General features: G+C 41.2%; 1 protein-coding gene and 1 long non-coding RNA gene across 8 annotated transcripts in view; one reads left to right on the forward strand and one right to left on the reverse strand.

Moving 5' to 3' along the window:
• ADAMTS9 (ADAM metallopeptidase with thrombospondin type 1 motif 9) overlaps window positions 1–27,302 on the forward strand; it is a 172,844-nt gene that overhangs the window by 88,715 nt on the left and 56,827 nt on the right. Inside the window, exons 28-29 of the mRNA XM_032648471.1 lie at window positions 1,724–1,900; window positions 27,119–27,286. Coding sequence (XP_032504362.1) covers window positions 1,724–1,900; window positions 27,119–27,286 — 345 coding nt within the window. The remainder of the gene's footprint in view (window positions 1–1,723; window positions 1,901–27,118; window positions 27,287–27,302) is intronic.
• LOC116761952 overlaps window positions 1–27,302 on the reverse strand; it is a 34,712-nt gene that overhangs the window by 480 nt on the left and 6,930 nt on the right. Inside the window, exons 2-11 of one of the 7 annotated variants that reach the window (XR_004352172.1) lie at window positions 26,559–26,998; window positions 22,990–23,181; window positions 22,205–22,307; window positions 21,792–21,882; window positions 18,792–18,879; window positions 18,541–18,630; window positions 13,048–13,185; window positions 12,267–12,453; window positions 9,957–10,113; window positions 8,981–9,336 (exon numbers count right to left, since the gene is read on the reverse strand). This is a non-coding gene — a long non-coding RNA (uncharacterized LOC116761952). Of the gene's footprint in view, window positions 1–8,980; window positions 9,337–9,863; window positions 10,114–11,335; window positions 12,454–13,047; window positions 13,186–18,540; window positions 18,631–18,791; window positions 18,880–21,791; window positions 21,883–22,204; window positions 22,308–22,989; window positions 23,182–26,558; window positions 26,999–27,302 lie in introns of those variants that run through there. The other 6 variants (XR_004352173.1, XR_004352170.1, XR_004352174.1 and 3 more) reach the window with 6 other exon arrangements.

Raw genomic sequence — 27,302 nt, forward strand, 5'->3', positions numbered from 1 at the left:
GAGCTGCTGTTCCTATCAAAGGTGATGCATTTTAATTGTAGAAATGAATAATTAGCTGTATAGTCTCAAATAATAAAATTCTTCAGCTGTTACCTTTTAAGAATTGCCTGCTATGACCAATGAAAGGCAATAGAATATTTGGAGCAGACAAAACTGGGTCCCATTCCCAGGCCTGGCTCTTACAAGCTTTGTGGCTTTAACAAATAATACAACTTTGCCGAATGTCTGTATTCTCATCTATAAATGGGAATAATAATGGCACTCACTTGACAGTGTTCACATCTATTATATGAGATAGTGCGTGTCAAAAGCCTAGCCCATAGCCTTCAATCACAGTTAACTGCTTCTATAATAATGATCATCAGTATTATTACTCCCAAGAATACTGATTATCATTAGCATTACTATTATTATCGAATGGGGTTTTGAGCCACTATCGTGTAGGACTTAGATGCTTATTGTTTTGTAGTTAATTAACAAAGAATATATCTCTCTACTCTTGAATCCACAGGGAGAACCCATATTTAGAGTTTGTTGAGTTGTTCTGTCTTGACTGTAAAATTTATAAAATAACACACGAGGATTAACATCGTGGAGACTCCCCCCACCCCGCCAAGAGGGGAACAAAGACACATGAGATGGACGGGCATGTTTGTCCACACCCCTGGCTAAACGAAATCACGTGTCCACATTTCATGCTTTCATCCACGTAACCTAGTAGTCATAGGCACTCATAACGGAGAGTTTGTTAACTTTCGGTGATAATACGTCATTCTGGAGGGCTTTGCTGAAAGGCCGGAAGGGGAAGTCAGGTTTGGAGACGTGTGTATTGTGGGTTTCCCAAAACTCCTCATAAAGTTCTGTCCCGTGGGGCCTGTGCTTAAGCTTCTGTAATTGGATAGAAGCCAGGCGAGTACACGCATTTGCTGGGATGCTGGCTGTCAGCACAGACCAGATCATTCCAAATTCTGTGGGAGAGCTGGCCTTGACACAGCAGGGGAACAGTCAGTGTTCCTGGATGTGAGCACAGCGGTACTGTCCAAGAAATACAACTTGTTCCTGCCTCAGAAGTGTGGGTCTAGCCAACAGTCAGAACCTTATCCAATGTTCCCACCACACTGTTTACTCATCCTAGGGGAGAGCCATCATTATCCTCAGATTCAGAGATAACATAAAATATTTGAACGTCAGAAAGGTCTATGGAGACTAGAGTCACAGAATAGACAAAGGTTGGTGACAACTTCTTAGAGGTTGCCAGAAAATAAAACCAGCTGAGTCATTATTTCCTTTATTTGGTACTGAGTAGTTTTTAGATTTTTGTTTCTTTGATTTTTGGTTTTGAATACCTCAAAAAAAGACTGTAGTCTTATCCTAGACACCTGCTGTTGAATTGACTTTGATCAAGTGAAACTCTCTTAAGCTCAGTTGCCCCATATATAAAATGCGGCAAATAATTACGCTCTCCTCTTGATGAGATAATATATGTAAAAGCACTTAGTGCAGATGAAGAGCTAATGCTCAGTAAACAGTACCTCCCACGGAAGTAGAGGGCTCCGGTCTGCTGCGTATATTACTTTTGGTAACTCAGCTTCTTTCTGCCTACAGACTTACCTTGCCTGATGCTGTGATAGAGTCTGGCTAAGACGTTTTTCTTACAGGGGAAGAAAATTTGCCACTGGCTCTTCAGGCAAAATAACTGCAGCCTTCCTTTTTCTTCTTCCAGTGTACTAAGCTGTGCGGTGGAGGCTTGCGGACAAGACTGGTGGTCTGTCAGCGGCCCAGCGGGGAACGGTTTCTAGATCTGAGCTGTGAAATTCTTGACAAGCCTCCAGATCGAGAGCAATGTAACACACATGCTTGTCCTCAAGACGCTGCATGGAGTACTGGCCCTTGGAGTTCGGTACGGCCCTAACTATTCATGTTTGTTAAGCAGAATATGTAACTAACATGCCCAATTCCAAGGTGTTCTGGGTCCCTCCTTTGGGACAGATAATTATCCTCCTCACAAGGGCATCCCTGAAACTGTGCTATACACAGTCTGCTATTTTCTTCATATTGACATACAACAGAATTAATTTTTTTTATGAGATTGCCAAAGTGACTTTACAGGTGACTTGTACCTCAAACACGCCTTTGCCAATGCCCAGAAGTAGCATCCTTTCCTATAACTAGACTGTATATATTTGTGTGTGTGTGTGTGTGTGTGTGTGTGTGTGTGTGTGTGTGTGTTTTAAGAAAGTAAATAACTCCGTGCCGTTATTAAGCTCCAAAGTGATTTAAGCCGACAACTCAAAAGCAGATATTCTTTCCTTTTCTAAGCTGGTAGTTTTGACTTTGGTGGGAAGATACCTGCTTATTGAGGCCAAAGCAATTTTTGATTCAGAGACTATACCTTGCCTCTCTGTGACTCGGGTACAGCTCTCAACACAATCACCAAAAAGCTTGTGCCCACAAAATTGACTGAAACCATTTGGAAAATTCAAAAGTGGACTCAGTGACCTGATGCCATTCAAGGCATCTGAAGTGTTCTCTCTTCTATCAAGACACAAAGCCTGTTTGAGACCATTTTTTGCTTTGGTCCTAGGCTTCGTTTGCGATCTACTTTTAAATGACATTGTGAGACAGATTCGCCATTGTAAATACTATGCAAACTTCTGGGGCAGCCCTTGGCAAACAGAAGGATAGGCTATGTCAAAACGAGACTGTGGCTAAATTGTGCCATAGGTATGGAGTCATTAGGGCTGTTTCATGTAAATAGAGTAAACATTCCTGTGAATACATTCATTGCACTGAAGCTGAATTAATATTATATTAAGTCATATCCAAAAGCCTTTTTTATTCCATAGGGTTCTGAGGAAGAGTCTTAACCATTCCTAAAACCAACTAAAGAGCAGATTAACTGACCTGACATGGCTAATACCTGTTGACACTTCTAAGAGTCAAGGGTTTCAGTGTCGAGATTGTGTCCGCAGGTAGAACTCTAGCTGTATAACTACTGTACTTTGTATTAAGTAGAAATCTAGAAGAATTTAGAGCGTTATGTCAACTGGTACTATTCAGCTGGGCTCTAAGGATTTTATTCAAGGGCATTTCAGATGTATTGTTCACCCAGAGTATTTCGTCTGCAATACTGGCACTCTCCCAAAGTGAACATTTTGAAAAAGATCAGAAATAACCTTAAAATATCAAGAACATCTTCTGACATTCCAGCTTCCCTAAGTCACCTATTACGTATTATTTTTCATGAAATTTTCCCTCTTGAGCCCATTATATTTTCACCCCTTTTCACTCAGCCAACACCAATACCACACTGGAGTATATCTCAAAAAATCTAGTAGCTCTCTAAAAAGTTGCGTTTCTTTAATATTGACCAAAAAACATCTCCTAACCCTCAGAGGGTATGTGTGTGTGTATACATAATATAATAATAATATAATATTATACACTACATATTGTATATAATATATATACAATATATATTATACAGTATATATACATTAATTTCCACAGCATTCTCTTTCTTGAACACTTTCTAAACACAGCTTAATTTCTTTTTACACCGGATCCCCACCCTCTCCCACAGATATTTTAAGAGCTTAAGTGCTTAAATTTTAAAATACGATCTGCTCATTAACTGAAGACTTTACGTTTTTCTTATTGTAGTTGTTCTTGGGCCTGCACATAGTTTTCTGAAACACACAGATAAGAAGAAGAGAGAGAGAGCTTCTAAATGCTCTGTAATACACAGGAGCAAATACATAGATTTTGAAAATATTTTTGCTGCCTATGCGATTTTAATGCTTCCTTTGTAAAGTGATCATTATTCAAATATATATTCAAATGCCTCTGCAGCCTGGGAGCAAGGCCACTTCTACAAGGCTTTTTATTGTGATTTTTACAACAACTAAATCAAAAGCGTTTTATTTAAATAGATTCATTTGTAACATATTACTTAAATTATGTGTGTGAGGGCAGCCTTTTAGATTCTTACTGTAGGATTTGGATTTTACTTTTATGTTGACTTTTTTGATGCTTTGGTACAATTTCTTAGTAATTCTAGATTGAAGCATACCTCAGTGAATTGTGTTAACAGCCATAAAGCCACTTCTATGGTGCTTCATCTTTGTAACTGAGAGTGACATTAACAACAACAAAAACTGTATTCAAGGTGCTAACATGTTGCTTTCAAGAGAAAGTGAACTCGATTTATTAGAGACCAAGGGTAGCCTTTAGTCCCCCTCCGGCCTTGTTGCTTTCTTTCCCCAAGTACTCCCAAGCTGGAGATAGTGTCGAGAAGCAGCTATTGCTGTGTGAGTCTTTTCCAAGGTCAAAATGAAGATAGGCTAGTTCAACAGTTGTTACCAAGGAGCAGTATTTAGGAGAGAAACTGCAAATGGCTGTTAGCGTGGTGCCCAGGCTCTCTAAAATGAAGCTTTTGTGAATGTAGGCTTCAGGTACTCATTTTAAGACCCTTAATTCTGGCTCAAGTCACTAGAGATTTAGAATCGTGATTGTGGAAAACACCTTCCCCAGATTTCGTCTTTTCTGTCCTCTTTGAACGTGTCCTTGCACTCTGACTTGGTAATGTTTTATTTTTGAAATAAGGTTCTTAACACTGATTTGCCTATTGCACGCACACATCCCGTGACTAGAGGGATAAATTGGAAGGAGAGCTGTCAAACTGTAGTGGGAAGTGGGTTAAAAAATCTGTAGCATTCTAGAGTAAGCTGCTTCAAGATGAAATCAAAAAGGTTGCTAGGTGATGTCACCTATCCAAGATGGTCCCCCAGCCTTCCCTTTTGCATTGCCCCATGCATCTGCTTGCTGATTGCCTTGGAGACCATGGTTCTCCTTAGGAGAAATTGCTTGTGTGAGTTTTTCATGCCAAAACCTAAATGTGTTCTCTGAGCCTTGCTTTAGGTGCTTTGGAATAATGCCTGTCGACCCGAATAATGAGAATTTATGAGCTCACGAAGGAACTGTGCTTTTGTTTCTGCCTGGCCAACTTATGAATTTGTGTCTACCTCATTTTCATATTAAAGTTTGCAGCTTCTGTAGGTAGGAAGAGAAAATGTCTGACATCAGTATTTTATCACCTCACCACATCTATCTCTAGCAAAAATAAAGATTGTAAATATCACTACCATACTTTCCGAATACATTTTAAGCAGCCAAGCCTAGTATTATCTGAATATTTTGAGCAGTACAGATTTCTATGTGTTTATATAATAAAGCATATTTATTTTTTCCATGTTATTTAATTTTACGTACTATGTTTAAAAATCAGTGTTTATCAGCAGACTGTAAAGGCAAATAGGCTGTGTGCTTAGAAATGCATGTGTATGTTTCTTTTGGTTTTAAAGACACGTTTTAATTTTGTAAATCCCCTCCAACCTGTACCATCCTCTCCCAAATCTGAGTTAGCCAAGTGGCAAGCTTTATGTAATTGGATAGTTCAAAATGTGTATTTTAGGGCTTCCCTGGTGGCGCAGTGGTTGAGAGTCCGCCTGCCGATGCAGGGGACGCGGGTTCGTGCCCCGGCCCGGGAAGATCCCACATGCCGCGGAGCGGCTAGGCCCGTGAGCCATGGCCGCTGAGCCTGCGCGTCCGGAGCCTGTGCTCCGCAACGGGAGAGGCCACGACAGTGAGAGGCCCGCGTACCACAAAAAAAAAAAAAAAAAAAAAAAAATGTGTATTTTAAAGGGATACTTTAAAAAAAATATTTCTGGATTGGAAATGATGCTTAGTGATATAAACAAAAACATACGAGGCCTAATATTTTGTTGGGTTTTTTTCTTCTCTAATACTGTTGTCCTGATTCATTGAGTCTCACCTATGAAATATGAATACTCCATTTATTGAATTTGTAGATAATGCTAAGGCATAGCCAGAAGACAAAACCAGTGATTAGGAGAAATGGTTCTGAATATGTCAGAGGAGCCAGGTACAGGAAAAAGCTCACCTAATGTGCATCAATTTGATCATACCTTATTCTTCGTGTTCAGATAACTATAAAAGACTTACAACATTTGTCAGTTTTGTTATTCGTTCACCTGCAATACATTTCAGAAGCATTTCTTATTAAAGAAAACATAACGGTAACTTGAAAGTTTTAAGAGAACCTGCACTTTTCAAAAAATGATAAATCATAAAGATGACCTCAGATCTTTGCTGGTTCCACTCCCCTGCTGAGCCTCCATTTTGCACTGTAGTTTGTTATGGTAACTGGGGGGGGGGAAGGACCAAAATAAGGGAGTCCCTGTATGCATCTGAGGGTTTTTTTATGAGGTGCTGAATAAGATAACTTCTCCAAAGCAGGTGATCATAGCTAACATTTACTGAGTATTTACTATGTACCAAGCCAAGTTAAGCAAACCTGTGTCACATTTAGCCCCCATGTTACCCTGTTGAGAGAGGTGTTTTTATGAACCCATTTGACTGTGTGATAATGTACTTTAGCGATACAACTTCAATGTCAGTATACCTTTTTTTTGTTTTTCTCCCCTGGGAGAAAGAAGGATTTATAACTCGTAGCCAGTAAGGAGAACACCAGGGGTCTTTTCCAAAGCAGTGTCTCCCAATGTCCTGTTTGTTTTGGTAGAAAGAAACAGCTCATGTTCAGAATGAATTTTTTTAACTCCTGCTTATATTCAATAAAAGGATATGCCTAAAACTCACACTCCATCTAGACTCAACATTATTTAGCTAATACTGGCATTGCCCCTTTGACTCCAGCAATAGAAAATCTAAATTTATAACTTTTACTGGTAAATTCCCACAACCGGCAGCTATGAACACTTCAAACAACTGATTATGTTTAGGGAATGGCAAAACATCTCTCTCTTTTATTTTAAAAATATCATAATAGCCAGATTCGGAGGATGATATAAAGATATGGGCTATAAGGAATATCACATCAAATGTGTATGCATTTTTATATAAATATAAGATATTTTTTTCTTTACTAATGAAGACAGATCTTAAACATACTTCTAGTGTCTTTTAAGAAAGAAATAAGAAACACATTATTTGCCTCTATCAATATGGAGTGTAAAAAATAAGATAGGTTTTTTTTTTTAATGAAAACATTATGACATATGAAATTACAGAGTTTATTTGAACTCAGGGTAGATTAAGACTCTATAAACCACTCATCTCACATGTGCTCCAAAAAAGCAAAACACTGGGCTGCATCTGTTTCATTGGAGATAAAACTTAGCTGGACTTTTTTTTTTTTTTTTTCCCCTCCGTATTTACAGTGTATGCCTATCAGAGATTCTGTTCCTGCTTTCTGACAGCTGATATTTCTTGATAGCTTGACAGATTTCTGTTTTTACAGCTTAAAAAGTCCAAAGGTGGGGATGGGGGCAAGGGTAGGAGAGACGTTAGACCCTGAGAAGGAGTGAAGGTCCTCCCCCCCCCCCCGCCCCGACTCAGGTCAGCGAGTTGCCCTTTTGGAATGGATAGGAATGGAAACTTTGGAATGTGGAGTGGGAGGTAGAGGCTGAGTCCAAGTCTAATTGGCTGGGAGGGAATCCTGATTATTAAAGGCAGTTGAGGAAGATTTATGAGGAGGGCGTAAAAGACTGTGGGTCATTCCTTTCAAAAAAAAAAAAAGTCATTCATTTTTCAGCGAATACTTGTTATGGGCCTACTGGGGGGCTAGTCTGTTCTGCATGCTAAGGATACAGCAGTGAACAGTCAGAGCTATTCATTCTAGTGGGGAAACAGAAAATTTGAACACATATAGAACTGACAATTTTTTCCTGGAAGCCTCACTACAACCATAAAAATACAAATTGCTATTAGGATATATATATATATATCTTCATGTTGCTAATGATCTTTGTTCAACCGATATAAATTATTGATCTCGTCTTTTCTTTTAAATGTGCAGTTGCTCCATAATTTTCAGTGATAAATGCCCTCTCGCTGATGGCATAGAACCTTTCAAAACCTCCTGTCAGGAAATACGCTTCTGTTCACCTTTACGTTAGAACCCAAACATGAGTTCGGGGGTCTGAGAGCCAGGATGAGTGGAGAGCCTGGCTTTCTGCCTCTCCTCTCTGGGGTCCTCAGCCTCCACACCAGCGTGTGAAGTTGTGGCTGAGAGCACATTTCCCCCTTTGTGATTTAATAGGTGCCAATAAAAAGATCTGGAAGGTGTGGATTGCCACATCACCATCTTTGTTCTTGCTGTTGTTCATTTTCATGGATTTTTTTAATCACTGCAACATCCCTTTCCAGAAATTTATAAAATAGGAACTTGGCAGCCAAAAGAGTGTACGGGAAGTAGTATGGAAAAGAATCAATGTAGGCTGAACCTACAAAGCCACCATTCTTAGCCAGGCCTGCATCCCCTTTCTCTTATTAGAATGAGGTTATGCCTTGGCCAAAGCAGTCCAATAACTTTCCACAATGTTGGAAATGTTCTCTATCTTTCCTTTCCAATATGGAAGCCACTAGCCACATGTAGCTAATATTAAGCACTTATTATGTGGCCAAGTACAATAGGATTTTGCATTTTAAATTGTACTTAATTACTCTAAATATAAACAGCCACCTGTGCCTGGTGGCTACCGTATTAGACAGGGCAACCTCAGGCAATTAGCAATTAATATTCAACTAGCCAAGGGATCAGTAAACTCATAAAAATGAATTGGGGAGAAAAGCCCTATGTCAGCATGTAATGGGTCCCTATGTAGGATGCCCTTGCATCTAATATGTACCATCCTCTTGTCATTCTGTTTTGCACCGTTGTTTGGGAACACTTTAGTGGGTGTTCCCTGACAGCTGGGCATTGAAAAAGTAGCACAGGGAGATCAGCTCGGTGCTTTGTGACCACCTAGAGGGGTGGGATAAGGAGGGCGTGAGGGAGCCGCCAGAGGGAGGGGATATGGAGATATATGTAAACGTATAGCTGATTCACTTTGTTATACAGCAGAAACTAACACAACAATGTAAAGCAATTATACTCCAATAAAGATGTTAAAAAAAAGAAAAATACAATGGTCAAACCTAAAAAAAAAAAGAGGCTTTTAGAACCAGCTGTCTTTAGAGTAGTAACTCCAGGGCCTCCACATAAAAGCAGCTGTTAAAACAAACTCTCCTCTTTTGCATCTCAGAGTTCAAGTTCATCATGGCAGTAAGTTCAGTTAAGGAGAAAGAATGTTTATGTGTTCTATGGGTCAAAAGGGCAAGGTGTAATGATGCTTTTTAGGAGAGGGCAAAAATGGACAACGCCAGGTAGCCACCTTGTAGAAGCTTGAATTCCAAGAGACCATTCCCTCTTTGAAGGAGAAGTTTCAAGAAGGCAACTTTCATATTCCCTGAGCCCTGTAGATAAAGGTTGAGTAGATGAGGTTTATGGAGCTGTCTCAAAGACACTTCAGAAGAATCAGAGTTGAGGCTGTGTCTCCTCCATCACTACAATTGCCGTCATTTAACTTTGCCTCCCCAGTGTTAAGAAAACCATTATGGATTGTTTCATGTTCATACCCTGTACTGATGCACTCAGAAATTAAAATGTATGTAACGACATTGGCTGCAAATTGGCTGATGATGTCATCAGTTAGTTCTCTTTTCTAGCGACCAGATAGAGTTGTGGGGTTTTTTTGCCCCTTTAGGGTGACATCTGAATTAAACTATAAACCGTTCAGGTGGTCTGTTTTTAGAAGCCCTTTTTCATTTATTATCCTCACTCTTAGGTTGTCTATGTACTAAAATGGGAAATAAGTCAAGTAACTCTCTCTAAGCCACCTCCTTCTGAAGTATCTCAGAAAGTAGATGAATGGATTTTTTCAGAAAAAATCTGCAGAAGAGCTTTTTCCCCTCAGTTTTATACAGTGCATTTCATTCCATAATTATTGTGACAGCTTTGACTTTTTATTATAACAATCACTTACATTTTGGAGTGTTTACTTTCTGCTAGAAGTTATGCAAAGCAATTCACTCACATTATCACATTTAATCTCTTCTACTTGATGAGCTTAGCACCGTCAGATAAATTAGCCAGTTGGTTCTAGGTCAAACTGTGGCTGAACCAGGTTCTGAGCTTGGTAACCAAGATATAATCCCCTCATCTTGCTGTTTAGTTGGTGAAGTGGTGAAAAGCTGTGGAAAGAGGATGTATACAATTTAAGATTTTCTGTTTTTCCAGATTGTAACTGCTTGAAACGTTCTGGAATTATTGAGCCATTTACAGATTTTGCTCAGAGCTCTAAAGGGATGAATATGAGAAAATTGTTTTTCTTAAAATTAAACCAGGTAAAGAGCAAGATTGGGGCTTTCTAGAAGACTTGGGGGGGGGAAAAGCATGAAGTATTTATTAAGCACACATTAAGTGATATTTCTGACATTTTAATATACAAAGAGAAATAGAATAACTGGAGGTAATAAATCTAAGTGTTTTCTTTGTTCAGTAGATATATAGGGAATCAGGATGAGAAATTAGATTTTGGTCAAGCCAGTTAGGGGATTTGTAGATGTTTGTACGATTAGGTTTATTGTAGAATGTGATATGCTGTCGCACTACAAGTGAAGTATGAAAAATGATGAAATTAAAATTTATTAAGAAGTGATCTCACACTAACAGCTGTCTGCTTGAAATAAAACACATTAAATGCATTGAGATATCTTCCATACTCTTTCTTGAGCTAAAACTAAGCTACAGGAGTTGAACTTTTCAGGCAATGCTAAGGCTTATTCCTTCCCATTGGTGGGACAGTCAACCACTGTGAGTTCTGCCCTTGCATTCACCTCGTTCTTTGCCCCTCGTTCGCCCAAATACTGATGTATTCCTCCATCCATGTGGCAAGTGCATGTTAAGATGTGGTTATGGTTTGGGAGGTGTGTAAGATGAAGTGAGGGAAGAGATGACATTAAAAAAAACGAAACAGGGCTTCCCTGGTGGCGCAGTGGTTGAGAGTCTGCCTGCCAATGCAGGGGACACGGGTTCGTGCCCCGGTCCGGGAAGATCCCACATGCCGCGGAGTGGCTGGGCCCGTGAGCCATGGCCGCTGAGCCTGCGCGTCTGGAGCCTGTGCTCCGCGGCGGGAGAGGCCACATTGGTGAGAGGCCCGCGTACCGCAAAAAAAAAAAAAAAAAAAAAAACGAAACAAAACGTAGTTTTGCTCCCTTTTTCTAACTAGAACAAAGGAAGAAATGTAGACATAGCCACCACGTTTCAAGTGAAAATCCTTTTAACTGAATCATTTACTGAATTGCCCCAAACTTTAATTTCCTTTGGGCTGTAGACGCCCACTGTCCAAGCTTGGTGCCTTACATGCAGTAGGCATACTATCAACAATATTGAAATGAATGAATGAATGAGTGAATGAATGAACTGCTCAGAAACTGATATCCTTATTGCACTGGCCTAAACTATGGAAATAAAGAGTTAACTTGCAGGAGAGAATCATAAAAAGAAACACACAGGTTTGGATGCTGGTGGTGTATCAATAGTGATTTCCTGACTTGGAGAGTTGTATGGTAGTTATGTAGGAAAGTGTTCTTGATTTGGGGAAATTAGAGTTTGAGAGATGATGGCACATTATGTCTGCAAGTTTTTCAGGAAAAGAAAAAATAATAATGGCATATATGTGTATATTTAGGGAGGATGAAGGAGGGAGCAAATATGGTGAAATGTTGACAGGGAATCTGAATAAGGGGCAGAGGGAGTTCTTTGTGATGTTCTTAGGATTTTTCTTTAAGTTTGAAAATTTTCAAAATATTTCTTTTTTAATGCTTAAAGAAACGTAAATATGTTCAGAGTGTGTATTTTACTTTACAAGGAAGCAGAGAGTAGGTCTGGATTTATTTCAGGGCTTTAAAAATTCTGACACATTTTAGGAAGCTGTTTTTAATCTCAGATTTGCATTGTAACATCATAATAAAAGTGGGTGCTCTAGTCCGAGCTCAGCGTAAACAGCATCTTTCCTAGTTTTTCATTGGCTTTTTTCTCATGAACAACTTCTTCCTCCTCCCCCGCTACCTCCCTCCGCCCCTCCCACCCAGGCAGCTAAAATGCAAGGGTCTCTGGGAATGGTGTGGTTTTTTGCTCCCCTTTTCCCAGGGAAATCCAGACTTTCATTGCTGGTCTTGCTAGTAAATTCTAGTAAATACTTGGCCGAATGCAGACTCCCCTTTTTTAACCCATTGCTCCCCAGTCAAAGCCCAGAATCCTTTGAGAGCTAAAGAACTTTTCCATAAATATGTGCTGTTTGTTTTCCTTGTGTTCATAAAAAGCCCTCACCCAACCAACTCACCTATTCCTGCATTGCGGTTGGCACTTTCTTAGTGAAATCATGATTTCCTCCTTGGTCGTCTCTTAATCAGCTGTGAAGCATCTGGGAACCACTTAGCAGTGACAGGTCACAACTGTGATGTCAGGGAGGAAGCGCTGTCCAGAAGAGCCTGTTTGTTTCATTGTAGTTGCGATCTTCATTGCTGTGCCTAGGAATTGATTTTACATTGTACATGTCACGTTCTCTAAGACCAGGGATTCCCAACCCGTTTAGCCTAGGATTTTCACCCTGTTAATGTTCAGTGGGCCCTTTACCACCCCCCATCCAAAAGAAAGCTCTGTGTGCCCTGCCCCCCACCGAATGAATTAAAATCAATTCAGTTTTGAGAGCTTGTTGAAGGACTTTCTGAAAACCTTGGGATTATTCAGGGTTCTCAGTCGGGGGTGATTTTTATCCCCCAGTGGACATTGGGTAATGTCTGGAGACATCGTTGGTTGTCATAAATGGGTTTGGGGGGGAGGGGCGGGTATTACTGGCATCTAATGAAGAGAAGCCAGGGATGTTGCCAAGCATCCTATAGTGCACAGCATGGTCCCCATAGGAGAGAGAGGACTCATGATAAGAAGTCAAGGCTGAAGTCACAGTTGCAAGCCCTGTGGAATGACTGTGGTTAGCTATCAGAAAACACTTCTCTCTGGAGAGTCAGATTTTCCATCAAGTAGTATGTGGAATCGTAGGAAGCCAGCAAGGTCAAATATTTTCAAGAATGAACTGAAAATAGGAGGTTTCAAAGTTGTCTCACCAGACTATGAATTTGCAAACCAACAAGCAGTATCATTCAATCTTTTCTGGAGCCAGGAGGGGAAGTTGTTGATGTGTACAGATGTGCGCAGTGTGGTCCATAGACATTCCGCATGGCAACCTTGGCAGGGGTCACTAACTTTGGATAGAAAGGCATAAATGAGGATGGGGATTTCTACGAAAACAAGCGTTATTCCAACATGTTCATACTTTTGGATTGCATGAACTGATAGCACTGATAGTATAAAGATGATAGATAGATAAGTAGATATCGATAGATATCGATAGACAACACTTACCTCATTCATGGTAGAATGTGCACATGTGTAGTGCACTAACTATATCTAGGAATTGGTTTCAGAGTTGAATATTTAGGAGTTTTTTGGGGGGAGTACTTTTATAAAAGCATAATTAATCCTAGTGAGCATTTTTATCCGGGAAGTTAGGAGACCAGTTTCTTACTAGAGACCGAGACAGTGGTACAGAAAGTGTTCCATGACTTGTGAATAGATGTGAAACAGGGTTTCCCAGCCTCGGCACTATTGACATTTGGGACCAGATACTTCTTTGTTGTGGGGTGTTGTTCTGGGCATCCTCGGATGTTTGGCAGCATCCTTAGCTTCTACCCGCTAGAATGCCAGTAGCATATCCTCTTGGTTGTGATAACCAAAAATGTCTTCCGACATTGGCAAATGTCCTCTGGGGGCAATATCATCTCTCCCTCGTGGTTCAATGAGTGTCTTACAGCAGAACTTTCCTTTCCATATTCTCATAGGCATTAAGTAGGTATAGTCTACAGCATTTCCCAAATTTGTTTGATTCCAAATTCCTTTTTTTTTTTTTTAAGTCAGAGAAGTCTTAGAGGTTTTAAAATTGTTCTCTTCCTCCTCTCAGGGAAGATAAATCATTGTTGTAGAGACCACCAGGTTTTCACAGTTATTTTCTCACCAGTTGTTTTTTTTTAATCTAGCAGAGGAAGCCCTGATCACCTTTTTCAGATATGTGGCTGGCTGGCCAGATACCTGGCTTTTCAATACATGAACTTCCCAGGGAAGAAAGTTTCTGAAATTCTATCCCTTCATACCTCTCCTTTCCCACTTTTCAAATCTTTTCTGCTTTAGCAGATGACAATTGCTATATATTTGCCAACCTCAGACCCCCCCTGCCACACAGACACACGTATTTATGATCAGAATGGCAGGTGCAACTCCGAGATCCGTGGCACAGAGAACATTTTAGATGATCCATCTCCTGGCCCTAGAAGGAAAATCAATCTCAATTCTTCTTCTTCAAAAAGGTCACCAATGATGACCATAAACTCTAATAGTGACTCCAAATCTTTGAGACTGGAGAAGAAATCTATTGGTAGAGGAAAGGCAAGCAAAATGAACCCAGACACTGTCATCAACCTCAGAAGTTTTATGGTAGGACCTAAACTCCAATGAAATATTGGATTCTTCCCACAATGTTTAAACTTTATTGGATAAAAGACCGGAAATTCTTATAAAAAGAAAGACAGGGCTTCCCTGGTGGCGCAATGGTTGAGAGTCCGCCTGCCGATGCAGGGGACACGGGTTCGTGCCCCGGTCTGGGAAGATCCCACATGCCGCAGAGCAGCTGGGCCCGTGAGCCATGGCCGCTGAGCCCGTGCGTCCGGAGCCTGTGCTCCACAACGGGAGAGGCCACAACAGTGAGAGGCCCGCGTACTGCAAAAGAAAAAAAAAAAAAAGTGCCTGTCTGCAGTAGGCCAGATGGATTTGACCAGAATTGGAGAAAGAATAACAAAAGGCCCACATTTACGGATCATCTTCTGTGAGCCAAGCTTTGGGCCTAGTGCCTTGTAAGCATTATTGCAAATCCTCATATAATCCTTACAAAATGGTCCCTATTGTGTCCATTATGCAGGTAGGAAAAGTGAGCTCCACGCAGGCTAAGCAAGTGTCCCAGCATCCTACAATCGGTAATTTTTGGATCCAGACCCGACTGACTCTCCAGCTTCATGCTTTCCCACTCCCTCTCTGGAAGGGCTTTCAGAACTTCTAGAAATACTGATTTTGATTTGTGACACATCCAAAAATAGGCTCTTGCCCTGGTGGAAACCAGTTTAGCTCTCCTCTGCTTTTTAAAAGCCATTGAAACTGAGTCTTTGGGGTCTGAATTTTTGAATAGGCCCTTTTAACACTTCACTGGATTTTGAAGGGTTTTCAAAGGAACTCAGATATTGGGCTTGGTCACCCAACACTCTCAGACCAGAGCTCTGAAAAGGGTTGGTTTTCCCCTGCACATTTATAGCATGCTAGAACAATGTGAATTAGCACATCTGTAAGGAAAGATCTGCTGAACTAAGAAAACTAGATATATCTGAATATGGCCTAATCCTATTATTTGGGTAATAACCACCTCACTTAGTAGGGAGGCTTGTGGTGGCCAGCTTGTAGAGAGTGTACAGGAGATCAAATTCAATCTACAGTTACAAAGTCCCAGCCTTGATGTTGGTTTTGTAATCCTGAATACCCTATACTCTGAGAGCATTTTTCTAAATGAAAGGGAACTTAAAAAAAATCAGGCTCAAACTTAGACACATTATTTTGGAACAGATGGTATAAGTCTTTAGTTTGTTTTGTTTTGCTTTGCTTTGCTTTGCTTTTAGATGTTTCCAGCCAGAATGGAGACAGACAGTATCTGGCCTAGAGAGGACCCATTCTGGTCTGTTACATTTCTTTGTAGTCTATTTTCAGTCTGTATATCTACATTTTTTCCATCTGGCAAAAGTGTCGATCTAAGGTGACATCTTTGGGAAGGAGAAACAACATTTTGTGACCCTAAGAGTATATGGTGGTCTCAGTGGCTGTTAGCCAAGCTTTCAGTGTTAGCCTTGCCTGTGCAGGACAGTGTGGTCTTCTGAGTTCTCAGCTTCCAACCCTTGCTGTCCATTATCTTACATCATATTATCAGATAACCTTCCTCTTAGATGTCTCCTGTGCAGTATTCAGTTCTGTAACTATAAATTAAATATTAAACCACAAGAGTACTTAGCCAGTTTTAGATTGAATAGACACAGGCGATAGGAGAGAGCACGAGTTATTTATTTGGACCCTACCAATGAACTGAGCATTGTGTAGAATGTTTGCTTCATCCTTAAAAATTCTTGTGAGATAAGTGGCTCTAGGCTCTATTAGATACAATTCATTCACGCATGCGTTTGTGTGATCCCTAAGTATTCAAGTGTTTGCTATAAACTAGGCACTGCTCTGAGCACTGGGGAGATAGCAGTGAACAAAAGAGACAAAAATCCTTGAACTCATCAAGCTTACATTCTAGTGGGGAGGGGGAGATAACCTATAAATCACAAATAAAACAAAAGTTGAAATATGTATTGTGAAAGAAAGTGAGTGGTGCCATGGATAAAAATAAATTAAAGAAGAGAGAAAATAGCATGGAAGAGAAGGTGGGAACTGTAACTTTAAGGTCAGGCAAGTCTCCAGTAAAAGGTGACATTTGAGCAGAGATCCGGGAAAATACAAAAGTAAGCTACGTGGATACCCAGGAGAAGAGTATTTCAGGTGAAGACCTGGAGACGGGAGTATGCCAGGCATATCTTGGCAGTCGCGAGGCCAAGGTGGCTGGAATAGAGGGGGTGTGGATGGTAGGGTATGAAATTAGAGATGAAATTGATGGAAGGGAACATGGAAGTTGATCGTGGGAGAGGGAGAGAAAAGGACCATTGGAGGGATTTTTGCTTACACTTAGTGAGGTAGGAAGCCATTGGTGGGGAGGGAGAGGTGAGTAGAAACGTGGATTTGTTTTAAAAGAATGAGTCTGGCTTCTGAATTTAGGGGACGCTATAGGAGGAACCAAGATAGAAACAGGGAGAACATTAGAAGCCGCTGGAGTAACTCACATGAGAGTGCTCAGTGGAAGTGGTGAGAAGTGGTAGGATTCTTTTTTTGGATTCTTTTGGTTTTTAAAAATATTTATTTAGGCTGCGCCAAGTATTAGTGGCGGCTTCGTCACAGCACGTGAGCTCCTTAGTTGCGGCATGTGAACTCTTAGTTGCGGCATGCATGTGAGATCTAGTTCCCTGACCAGGGATCGAACCCAGGCCCCCTGCATTGGGAGTGCGGAGTCCAACCACTGGATCACCAGGGAAGTCCTAAGAAGTGGTAGGATTCTGACATATTTTTAAGATAATGCCAAAGGATTCGCTCCAAGTTTAGATATGGGATACAAGAGAAAGGAGTTGGAATGACTCCAAATTTTGTGCAGTGGACAAGTGGATGTATAGTTTCCGCTGATTGAAATGAAGATAATAGGAAAATCAGGACGTCCGTTTTAGACATGTTAGGTTTAAGATGCTTACTCACCATCATCCCATACCCGGTGAAGCATCTTGCATAAGATCACAAAGGAATAGATAGCAGTGGTCACAGCAGGTCTGATTGATTCCAGAACTGAATTCATAACTACCACATGCTTGTGCCTCAACCCTTGGATTTTCATTAGAATAAATCTCAAGAGTAGTGCAGGAATCATTTAAATTTCACAGAAAACCATCAACCATGATTTTAGCCACTTGTATGCCCAGTCTTCCATCTTGTGAGCCACTTACATTTTAGCTGGGTTTTATTTCTTCTCATCTCATCCTTTCATAGCGGTACTCTTGAGCCTTTTCTTTAGCAAAAGGTAAGCAGGAGGAGGAGACAAGGAAAGCCACAAAGGACTTGACTAGCGCACATTGATAGTAACTTGGTCTTATCTGAAGTACCAGTAGAGCATTGCAAAGTTGGAGGAGGAACATCTCATTCAATAACGGTTAAGATGACCTTTTTCCCTCTCACCGAGGTATATTTCTCTGATTACAGACTCAGATAGGTATGCATATTTCCATTCTGGGGTGGCATTAGTATCCACCCAAAAGCAAATTCACTGCATGAACTACTTTCCCCCAATAGTTGTAAATTTTTCAGTGTAAGACATTTGACATACTGGCAGATAAAGATGTTCCTTTCACACGAAACTGATGCAGGAATGGCCAGACAGGCAGAGAAAGCAAGACTGGAAGAGGCAATTAAATGAACCCTGCCCTAGTGTCTTTTAAATGACTGAAAGCTCTTTGGTAGGAGGAAGAAACTCAAGGACTGGACATTGGTTGGGTGCATGAAAGTCCAAAGACAGCCTGCCTGCATTGCTTTTTTACAGAAACGTTCCCAAAGGTGACTTTAGCTTCCCAGGTCTGTCCCTGGCTGTCTGGGACAGTAGCCCAAGTCATGAGTGGGTCTACCCAAGGTCTGTCATCTTCTAGCAGAATGACATCTCCAGGTAGCCTTGAATCCTCCAGCCTGGGCCCTTACAGTCCACCTTCAGAGCGCCAAGAAGCGTGGGGTCCCTGTTCCCACCAGCCATAACTTTTCCATCACTCACTCACTCACTCAGACTCTTCTGCACCCACCTTTGAAACAGCTGAGAATAAAGGATGCTGGAACAAAAACCTTACCCATTACCCTTCCCATCTTCCAGTCTGCCTTCAGAAATACTTCTGTGGCTAGCACAGGGTGTGGGTCCTGGTACCATCTTCACCTCTTTCCTGAAAAATGCCAATATCGTGATTTGGCTAAAGTTGGGTTACAAAGAATCATCACGTCTAACCTTGAAAGGGAAAAGAAGCCTTACAAAACAGGCACTGTGCTTGGGAATGGGGAATCAGAGGGCATGTTAGTGGTAACAGAGCCTGATGACATAATATACCTCAAATCCCTGAGGGCACCATTGGATGTGTCCGCTGTAGAAATCACCACGTGTGGCTTCTGTGAATTTTCTTGGTTTTTGTTTCTATCTTGATGGGGAGAAAAACTAACATTTACACTCCTGCAGAATAAGAAGAACCCCAATTTGGGTTTCGCAAGTTCCATAGCTAATTTCATAGGCTACTGTATTTCATGTTAAAATGTATTTCCCACCTCTAATAAGAAGTTGTTATGTTATGAGGCCGCAGGCTGTATGGCTGGAGAGCCCAGTACCTCATAATTCTTGCGGGGTGATGGGAGGTGGCGGTCATGAGCATCTCTCACTGCCTCCCCTTCTGTTCCTGGCCCTGCCATCTCCCTTGCGAGGCATATGCAAGGCCGCCTACTTGGATATAGTATTGACAGGGGCCTTCAAGCGTGCTCCAAGAGTTGACGTGTGAACCTTAGTTCCCTTTCTCCCACAGTCTTAGACCTTTGTAGCACTGCAAAGGCTGGGCATACTGGGGGGTAATGGGGCTGGAAGGATGGCCCGATGCCCCATCCAGCTGCGATGACTGTGATTCCTACATCCGCTTTCTTCCTTGGTGTTCCCTGCCAATCTCATGCTTTCTCAGCTTCTTTTCATGGTAATAAGTGCCATGGTGGTCCTGGACACGAACGGCCATCAGGCAGGCCTGTCAACACTGGCTTAACGCCCTCAAGTCACAGCCCTTGTTTCCTGGCCAAGCTTTCTCTGTTTCCTTCTCGGTCGTTTTGGATCCCTGATGCCCCTGTTCAGAGCCATTCTTGTATTGTGAGAAGCCCTATAAAAATTTCCCTAGCCTGCGTGTCTGGAGCCTGTGCTCCACAATGGGAGAGGCCACAACAGTGAGAGGCCCTCGTACGGCAAAAAAAAAAAAAAAAAAATTTCCCTAAACGTGTTCACATCTCCAATGAGCAGATACGCTTTCCGACAAAGGACTCTTAGCACTGCCACAGCTGAGCTGAACCGAGCAGGGAAGTGAGTGAATGTGTGTTTGGTAATGGTTATCACTGATGTGGATTGTGTGCTTCAGGACATTGAAAGAAACAACATAACAAAAAAACAAACGGGAAACACAAGGAGTTTTTGAGATAATAAGCGTGAGTAGGAAGTGACGGGAGTGAAAAAGAGATGTGGCTTTCAGATATGGTGCCTTTCTTTTTCTTGTCTGTCTGTCTTCTCTGGTTAGAAGAGACCATATTAATAAGTAATAGTCTATGAGAGTGAAAAGGGCGCTGCAGAAGAAGAGGACTGATCAACATTTACGTCTGCTCTGGGGATTTCTCTGTGACCTTTAGAAAGAAGAGCTCTTCACCCATTCACAAGAGGGAGATTTTGCCAGACTGAGCTCCTCGTTCACCCAGCAGTGCCTGTATTAGAATGTTAATTTTAGACTCCATGAGTAAACGTATATTTTTTAAAATACTCACCTTTTAAACTGCATGTTAGGAGATATTTTTAAAGAGTCCACTGAGTAGGAGTGGTAGTAGCAGGAACAGTGAGCATGTATTGATTTTTACACTGTCGGGCCAAAGCACCAAGAGCTCTGTATGCATTATCTCATCTAATTGTAAGGCAGCCCTGTTGCGTATACATAGTGCTGTTATCCCCATTTTACAGAGAACAGATCTGAGCTGAGAGTAACTTGCTCCAAATGGCACTGTGGTAAAATGGCCCATAGCACTCCAACGTAGGTCTGTCTGACTCCAAAACCTGTGCCTCGAAGGGCTACATTTTAGAGCAAGGTGAAGACACGCACGCATGTGGTGAGCTGTGGAATCCCATGCACAGCCACCCCATGGAATTTGTTTTTAACTGGTACCTTAGAAGAAGAGGTGGTGAAACCCATGCTTGTTCATATTGGTGTTGGTAATTCCTCAAAGCCAGAGGCGCAGAATCTACACCTGCCGTGGCTGGCCCCAGCCCATCCTGCTAGCTCTATGTGATCATGACTGAGTTGGAGTGGAAGGAATCAGGATGCCTGGTTAGCTGTGGTTCCCAAGCAACACACAGAGCGCCAGAATCTGGTCACAAATCCCCAGTGCAAAGGGCACCAAATAGCGTTCCTTGCTAGGTACAGGAGCTCCTAGTCATAAGCCTACGTCTATTCCTTCTTTACTGTGTGACAGTGAGCATGACGTGTCTCCTTTTCCGCAGCACTGAATTTGTAAAATAAATACATGGACTGAATAAAAATATATATAAAATATGCTGAGATGACCTATAGCTCAGAGATCTGAGAGCTTAATCCCTGGTGGATCGGCAGGCCAAAATTTACAACCTGTAACCTTCCATTCGTGACCACGCAAAGGGCCGTTCACCAGTGAATAGAGATGGTCGTTCACCATGTGGCATCAGGCTGAATGCCAAAGGTGAATCGACCTTGACAAATGGCCAAGAGAAAACCAGAGTGTGGCTTTGGGCAAAGAGAAATGTGGCTCTTTATTTATATTTATATTATTGTACATGATGGTGTGTTTACTTTTCACAGCATCTCTCTTCCCAGGGTGTTAAAGAGTTTGTGAAGAAAGTATTAAAGTCAGAAATAGGTTGCATAACCATCCTCTTCCTGGGAGACTAAGGAGTCACAGAGGTCTCTAAAATAGTCTTAAGGGACATTTCTTTAAAGTCCTGGTTTTCTGTTATCACCATGGGTAAGCAGGGGTGAGCAGCCTGTTTTCTTAACCAAGCCCTTTCTTCAGTATAACTTAGGGAAGAAAATGGCGGTTCTGGAAAAACACATGCTATATGTGAAGGCTAACGCTGCTTGCTTCGTGGCTCTGTGACCCTGGGCAAGTGAGGTCACCTCTTTAATCCTCAGTCTCCTTATTTGTAAAGAGGAATCCTAATAGTACCTGAGCCACAAGGTTGCTGTAGGGATTAAATAGGAGAAGCCAGTAGCCTTCAGCTTATGGTCCCACTCATAGTAAGCGCTCATGGTGTGATTTCTAATAGCTCTGCTCCAACTGAAAAGAGTACCTTTGGGGTGGCCTCTTTGAATTTAAATAACTGCCAAATCAGTTCAGCATTAGCACTGGGCGTCAGATTCCAGGTGGTTCTTTCTTGAAACCTTTAGGAAAACATGACATTTGGTTTATAGTACACTTCTATGATGGCTATAGCTTTCATGTATTCATTCATTCCCATAAATATTTGCTCAGTGCCTACAGTGTGGAAAGCAGTAATCAACATATGTGGATTGCAGCTACTATCTTTTTTCTGTGTGACGAGCCCACATGGTTTTCCAGGTCTTGCGCTGAGCAGATTTGAAACTTTGATCCCTAAATCTATCTTTGCACTCCACATTCTTCCCCCCGCCCCAGGTGGAACAGTGGGTACAGGCTGGAATCCCTTTGCCTTTTCTGATTGTGTGATGTTCATGCAATACTCACTTCACTTGTCATTATAACTGGCAAAGGCAGTTCTGAACCATGGGCCTGAGCATTGCCTCCTTTTTGATATCATACTTTCCAGATGAGGTCTGCCTTTATGTTTCTTAAACAAAGTCAAAATGAGAGTAGAATCAAGAGCTTGTTGAAAAGAAAAAGAAGAGCTTGTCGTTATGAAAAGACACACTTCATTTTTTAGATGAAGTGATTTAGATGTTTTTTTCATATTTTATAGAATCACAAGGGAAAGGCCTTGAATAATAATTAGTACAGTCTCCTGTCTCACCACTGAACTCTGCCCACCAGTCTCAGAGTGATGGTTCAACCTGATTGTCAAAAATCTTTAGATTATCAGAGTCTTGGCTTAGCTTGGTAATGGATTCTAGTATATGACCTTTCTCTTGGCTTCTCAATTCTTACTTCTAACCTGCTGTCAACCAGTCCTCTGGTTGGAAATACGGACTAGTTGATCAACATCCTCCATAAGGCATTTCATATAAACAGAATCTTATGTATACAGATCACTTGGAAATAGGAATCACAGAGACACACTCAACTGTGCCCACTCTGCTGGGACTGTCCTCCTAGACCATCTATTACCCCGTATGTGTAAGCACCTGCTACGACTCAGGCAGTCCTGGCCCACACCCCATCCACTCCGGTGCTTCCTCTGAGCCCCAGCATCCTCTAGCCCCATCGAGAAGCTTCCTTCTAGCCAGATTCTGTGTGCATCCCTGACCTAAGCCCTCCCCTTCCTATTCCTTCTTGGTTCCTCATGGCGTCCTTACCAATTCCGTGTGGTCCTCCCATCTCTATTTGGTTGTCCAGGTTCTCAGCAGCCTTGGCAATGCTGGAGATCTCATTCTTTCTAGGTCTTCACCCCTTCTCATCCAAGCAGACACACTGGGGTTGTTTGCTGGCTTCTTGGCGACAGAGACCCAGCCCCTCAGTATAAGTGAAAGAACCGATGCAGGACGACCCTAATGCCAGGGACAGCACACCAGGAACAGTGAGACAGAAATCCACACCACATCCAGAGCTACCTCTAGAGAGGGAGCCAGTTCTGTTTCCACCAGATGTGTTGAAATGCAAGGATTTTAAACTCTTAGACCTTCGTCTAAAAAGTAAAGACAACATCTGAACAAAGCTCCACATTAAACATTCCCTTTGAATGACCTCACAGAAACAAAAGCCCAGGCATTTGAGATACTGACCTTGGTGTTTCTATGTAACAAGCAGAGATTACTTTGTTTGAGAGTGTTGCCCAAAGTTGGGGGAAATCATTCTCTTAAACAAGTTGGATTGTTTCCCCAGAGGAAAAAGTCAAGAGTCCTACTGGCAAACTAGGAGATTATTTTGGCTGTAAATATGAGGAATTAAATATTCCCCAGAGCAAGAACCCTCAGATACGTAGCCAATAAATAATATGTACTAGGTGACACTCCAAATTTAACTGTTATAATCTGTGATGCACATTGATGCAAAAATCACTGCCTGGGAAAGGACTGGAAAAAATCAGATGGAAATTTCCCTCAGAATAGAAGAGCTGAAACCTGTGTTTGATTATCAAGATGATAACTTCTTTATGAGATCATAATAGACCCACTAATAAACCTGTTAGATAGGAAAATTTCCACAAGCAGCTGCTTTTCTTCATTGGTAAGTTAGAAAGCATGAAATGAAAAGTGTTTGCTGTCAGATTAGATACCTTGTGAATTTCCTTATCTCTTTTAGATCTTAATTTGAGGCAAATAATATGTGTAGTATTGCATGGTGTTTTCCAAGTCAGTTCCATTGAGGTTCCCAAATAAGAAAACCACACATAGGAATGGGTGGGATGCAACTAATCCAGATATTTAAAAGATTTTTAAGGCTTCATATTTCGTATCAACTTCATCTATCTTCATTTCATGGGCAATAGATGTTGGTTACACCAGTGGTGCCCCTCAGATGAATTATTATCAGTGATGTTGCTGATAACTGAATTATTTTCATTGTGCTGTTATGTTCCCAACAGTCATCTAGCCACTTGGATTGGAGTCATGTGGGAAGAGATACATACATATAAAGCATTTTGGTTATGCCATTTTGAAAACACCATTTGTCTCCAGTAATAGTACCTATCTCTATGGTTTTTGGAATGATTAAATGAGATAATTGTATATAAAGTCTTAGAGCAGTGACTGGCACCCAATAAATGGGAGAAAGCTGTGCCTTTTCTAATTCTGCCTCTGTAGATTGCTTCCTACTTTTCGGTTATCTCTTCCAGTGACCACTAAATGGGATTTGTTTCATTTGTGTATTCAACATTTACTGAGCACCTACTAAGTTCCAAGAATTGTGCAAAGTGCTGGAGTATAGTGATGAACAAAACTTCCATAATCCCTGCCCTCATGGAACTGACAGATCAATGGGGTAGATTACTAAATCAGCATTTCCACCAATTCTCTTTCTCTCCTCCATACGAAGGGACAGCTTGTCTGGACCGTTTGTATATTGAAATGATGATCCTTCAAGGTAGACTTGCTTTAAGTTGACCCATGTTCATCTGATTAATAAGACAACTATGTCTATTTCTTCACCATAATCAAGCACATTACCACCCATGAATCCATATCCTTTAAGTTCAGCTCATTTCCTACAAAGTAATATATTCTTGACTCCCAATGCAGTTTTTCCCATCTCGATTCATGTCATCACTGTCCATCCAGTTGCCCATACCAGAAACCCAGGAGACCTTCCTACTTCAAAAAATGCGTCTTCAATTCACCAACTTCCTTCACCCCTCCACTCTGCACCCTAATCTATGCCACCATCACCTCTTGCTTGAACAAATGCATTAGCTTCCTGAGCAGTTTTCTTGTTTCCACTTATGCTGTATTTCCACTCATTGCCTAGCTGGTAGTCAAAGTAGAATTTTTGAAAGAAAAATCAGACTGTGTCTTACCCCAACTTAAAACTCCTCAGTGATTTTCCCTCTCATGGAGAATGAACTATATTATTATGACCTATGAGCTCTGCATGGTCTGGCCCCAGGGAATGCCTCAGAGAGCCCTCTTGCAACCACTCCAGCTTGTTTTCTTCAGAGTACTCATCTCAGTTAGCATGTATATATTTATTTTTGTCATCACTTGATCAGTGCTGGCCTCCCTCACTGGTCTGTAAACTCCATGAGGGCTGGAATTACATCAGTTTTACTTATCACTGTATTCCCAGCACTTTGCATAACGTATGAAACTTAGTAGGTGCTCAATAAATGTTTGCTGAATAAACAAATGATCTCACCTCAGATTCTAACTGTGCCTGTATTTTTTGGTGGAAGTAACATTTTTAAATATTAAAATAGTCACTGATAACAGGGATTATCTGTGTGTAAGTCATTAGACAATTGGTTTATAGGTATACTTCTTGGAGGTTCATTCTAAAAGCCTTCTCGAATTATAGCCCAAAGCCTTTATATACATCAAAACACTGTACGTTGAAGGATGGATATTTTTGTTTTGGTGTAGATATCTAAATTCAGTTCTTTCCTTCCACACTGTACACTCTATTAGTGCCAGGATGACTACTCCAAATCATAATACTCACAAGATGAGAGCTCAAAACAACATTTCCATCTCCTAAAGTAAAAAGTTATAGCCAAACATATTAATATACATATTTTAAATTTCTCTAGCAGCTGCTATTGGAATTTTTTTTTTATTGGAATTTTTATAATGGTTTATGTTTACTAGAAAAACGTGTCTGACACATTTATGAATGGGATCACTTTGAGCTTGCTTGGTAATAGTGTTTGGATTTATGTTAGGCTACATGTTTTACATGGTGCTATTTACCTATTAGGCATAAAAGGGTAGTTTGGCCATTTAAGTTAACAAAATCACAGAGTTAGCAGGGGAAATTAGAAACACTGAGTAGAAGGAAATGGCACTTGAAATCTATTTTTGTTGTGTTTTCACATTTTGCTCTTCATTGTTAAGCTCATTTCCCTCTGACATGTAAGGACATTATATTGGGAAATAATGTGTCTTGAAAACGGGAGCCAGTAAGCTTATGCTCCAAGTGGTAATGACTTCTGTAATCGCTAATGAGGCAATGGACGTTGAATATCTCAGCATACTTATGGGGGCCAGCCTCTTGCCTATTCCACAAGAAGCTGTCATATCAAATTTTTGTCCTGATGCCATGAGCCCTTTGATTCCTAAACCTTTCTGAGAAACCTACTCTGAAATCAAAGTCAAGTTTCTTAGATGTGGTCAGACAAGGTCACATTAAAACAGTTCAGTGAACCTGCAGATCAAAGTTGAAAGGTAATGCCTCCCTCCCAAACTTGGCACTGACCCACCTGCTAGCTTACCTTTCAGTTTCTAACATGCCTTTTTCACCTCCTTTCCAATGGACTGGGAAAATGAGAGCTTCTCCTCTGAAAAATGGTAGAAGAGTTTCCTTAAATCAGTTCACTAGGAAATGGGACACAGCTGAATTTGTAAACACACCTTTATCCAAAAGAGTGAATTGTGAGGTAGTTTGTTGAAGAAATGTCTTGATCAGCGATTGCATGAAGTGAGATGTCCGAAAGGAATCCTAACTAATTCATAGTAGGACTTCTGTAAATCAGAATTTCATGGTAATTTCAGGTTCGTGGGCTTCATTTTTGGCCTAAATTACCAGGATTTACCCTCGTTCTTGAGTGACCCAAGATACTAAACAGGATTCCTGCTGTCATGCTGTCCACATGGTTTTCTCCATTGCTGCCTTCCTTCCGTGTTGAGCCTTGAGGTGTTATCCAAAATGGCACTGCAAAAGGGGGGATGGTGACTCGCATTAGGCATGATCGTAACATCTCACGACACAGGTTTTTATCAAATTCCTTGTGATTTAAAAAAAAAACAACCTTGCCGTTGCTTTATATTTCAGTGTTCTGTCTCTTGTGGTCGAGGGCATAAACAACGAAATGTTTACTGCATGGCAAAAGATGGAAGTCATTTAGAAAGTGATTACTGTAAACACCTTGCTAAGCCAAATGGGCACAGAAAGTGCCGAGGAGGAAGATGCCCCAAGTGGAAGGCTGGCGCGTGGAGTCAGGTGAGCAATGCTTCTC

This window comes from Phocoena sinus, chromosome 11 (assembly GCF_008692025.1).
Source record: "Phocoena sinus isolate mPhoSin1 chromosome 11, mPhoSin1.pri, whole genome shotgun sequence".
NCBI lineage: Eukaryota > Metazoa > Chordata > Mammalia > Artiodactyla > Phocoenidae > Phocoena > Phocoena sinus.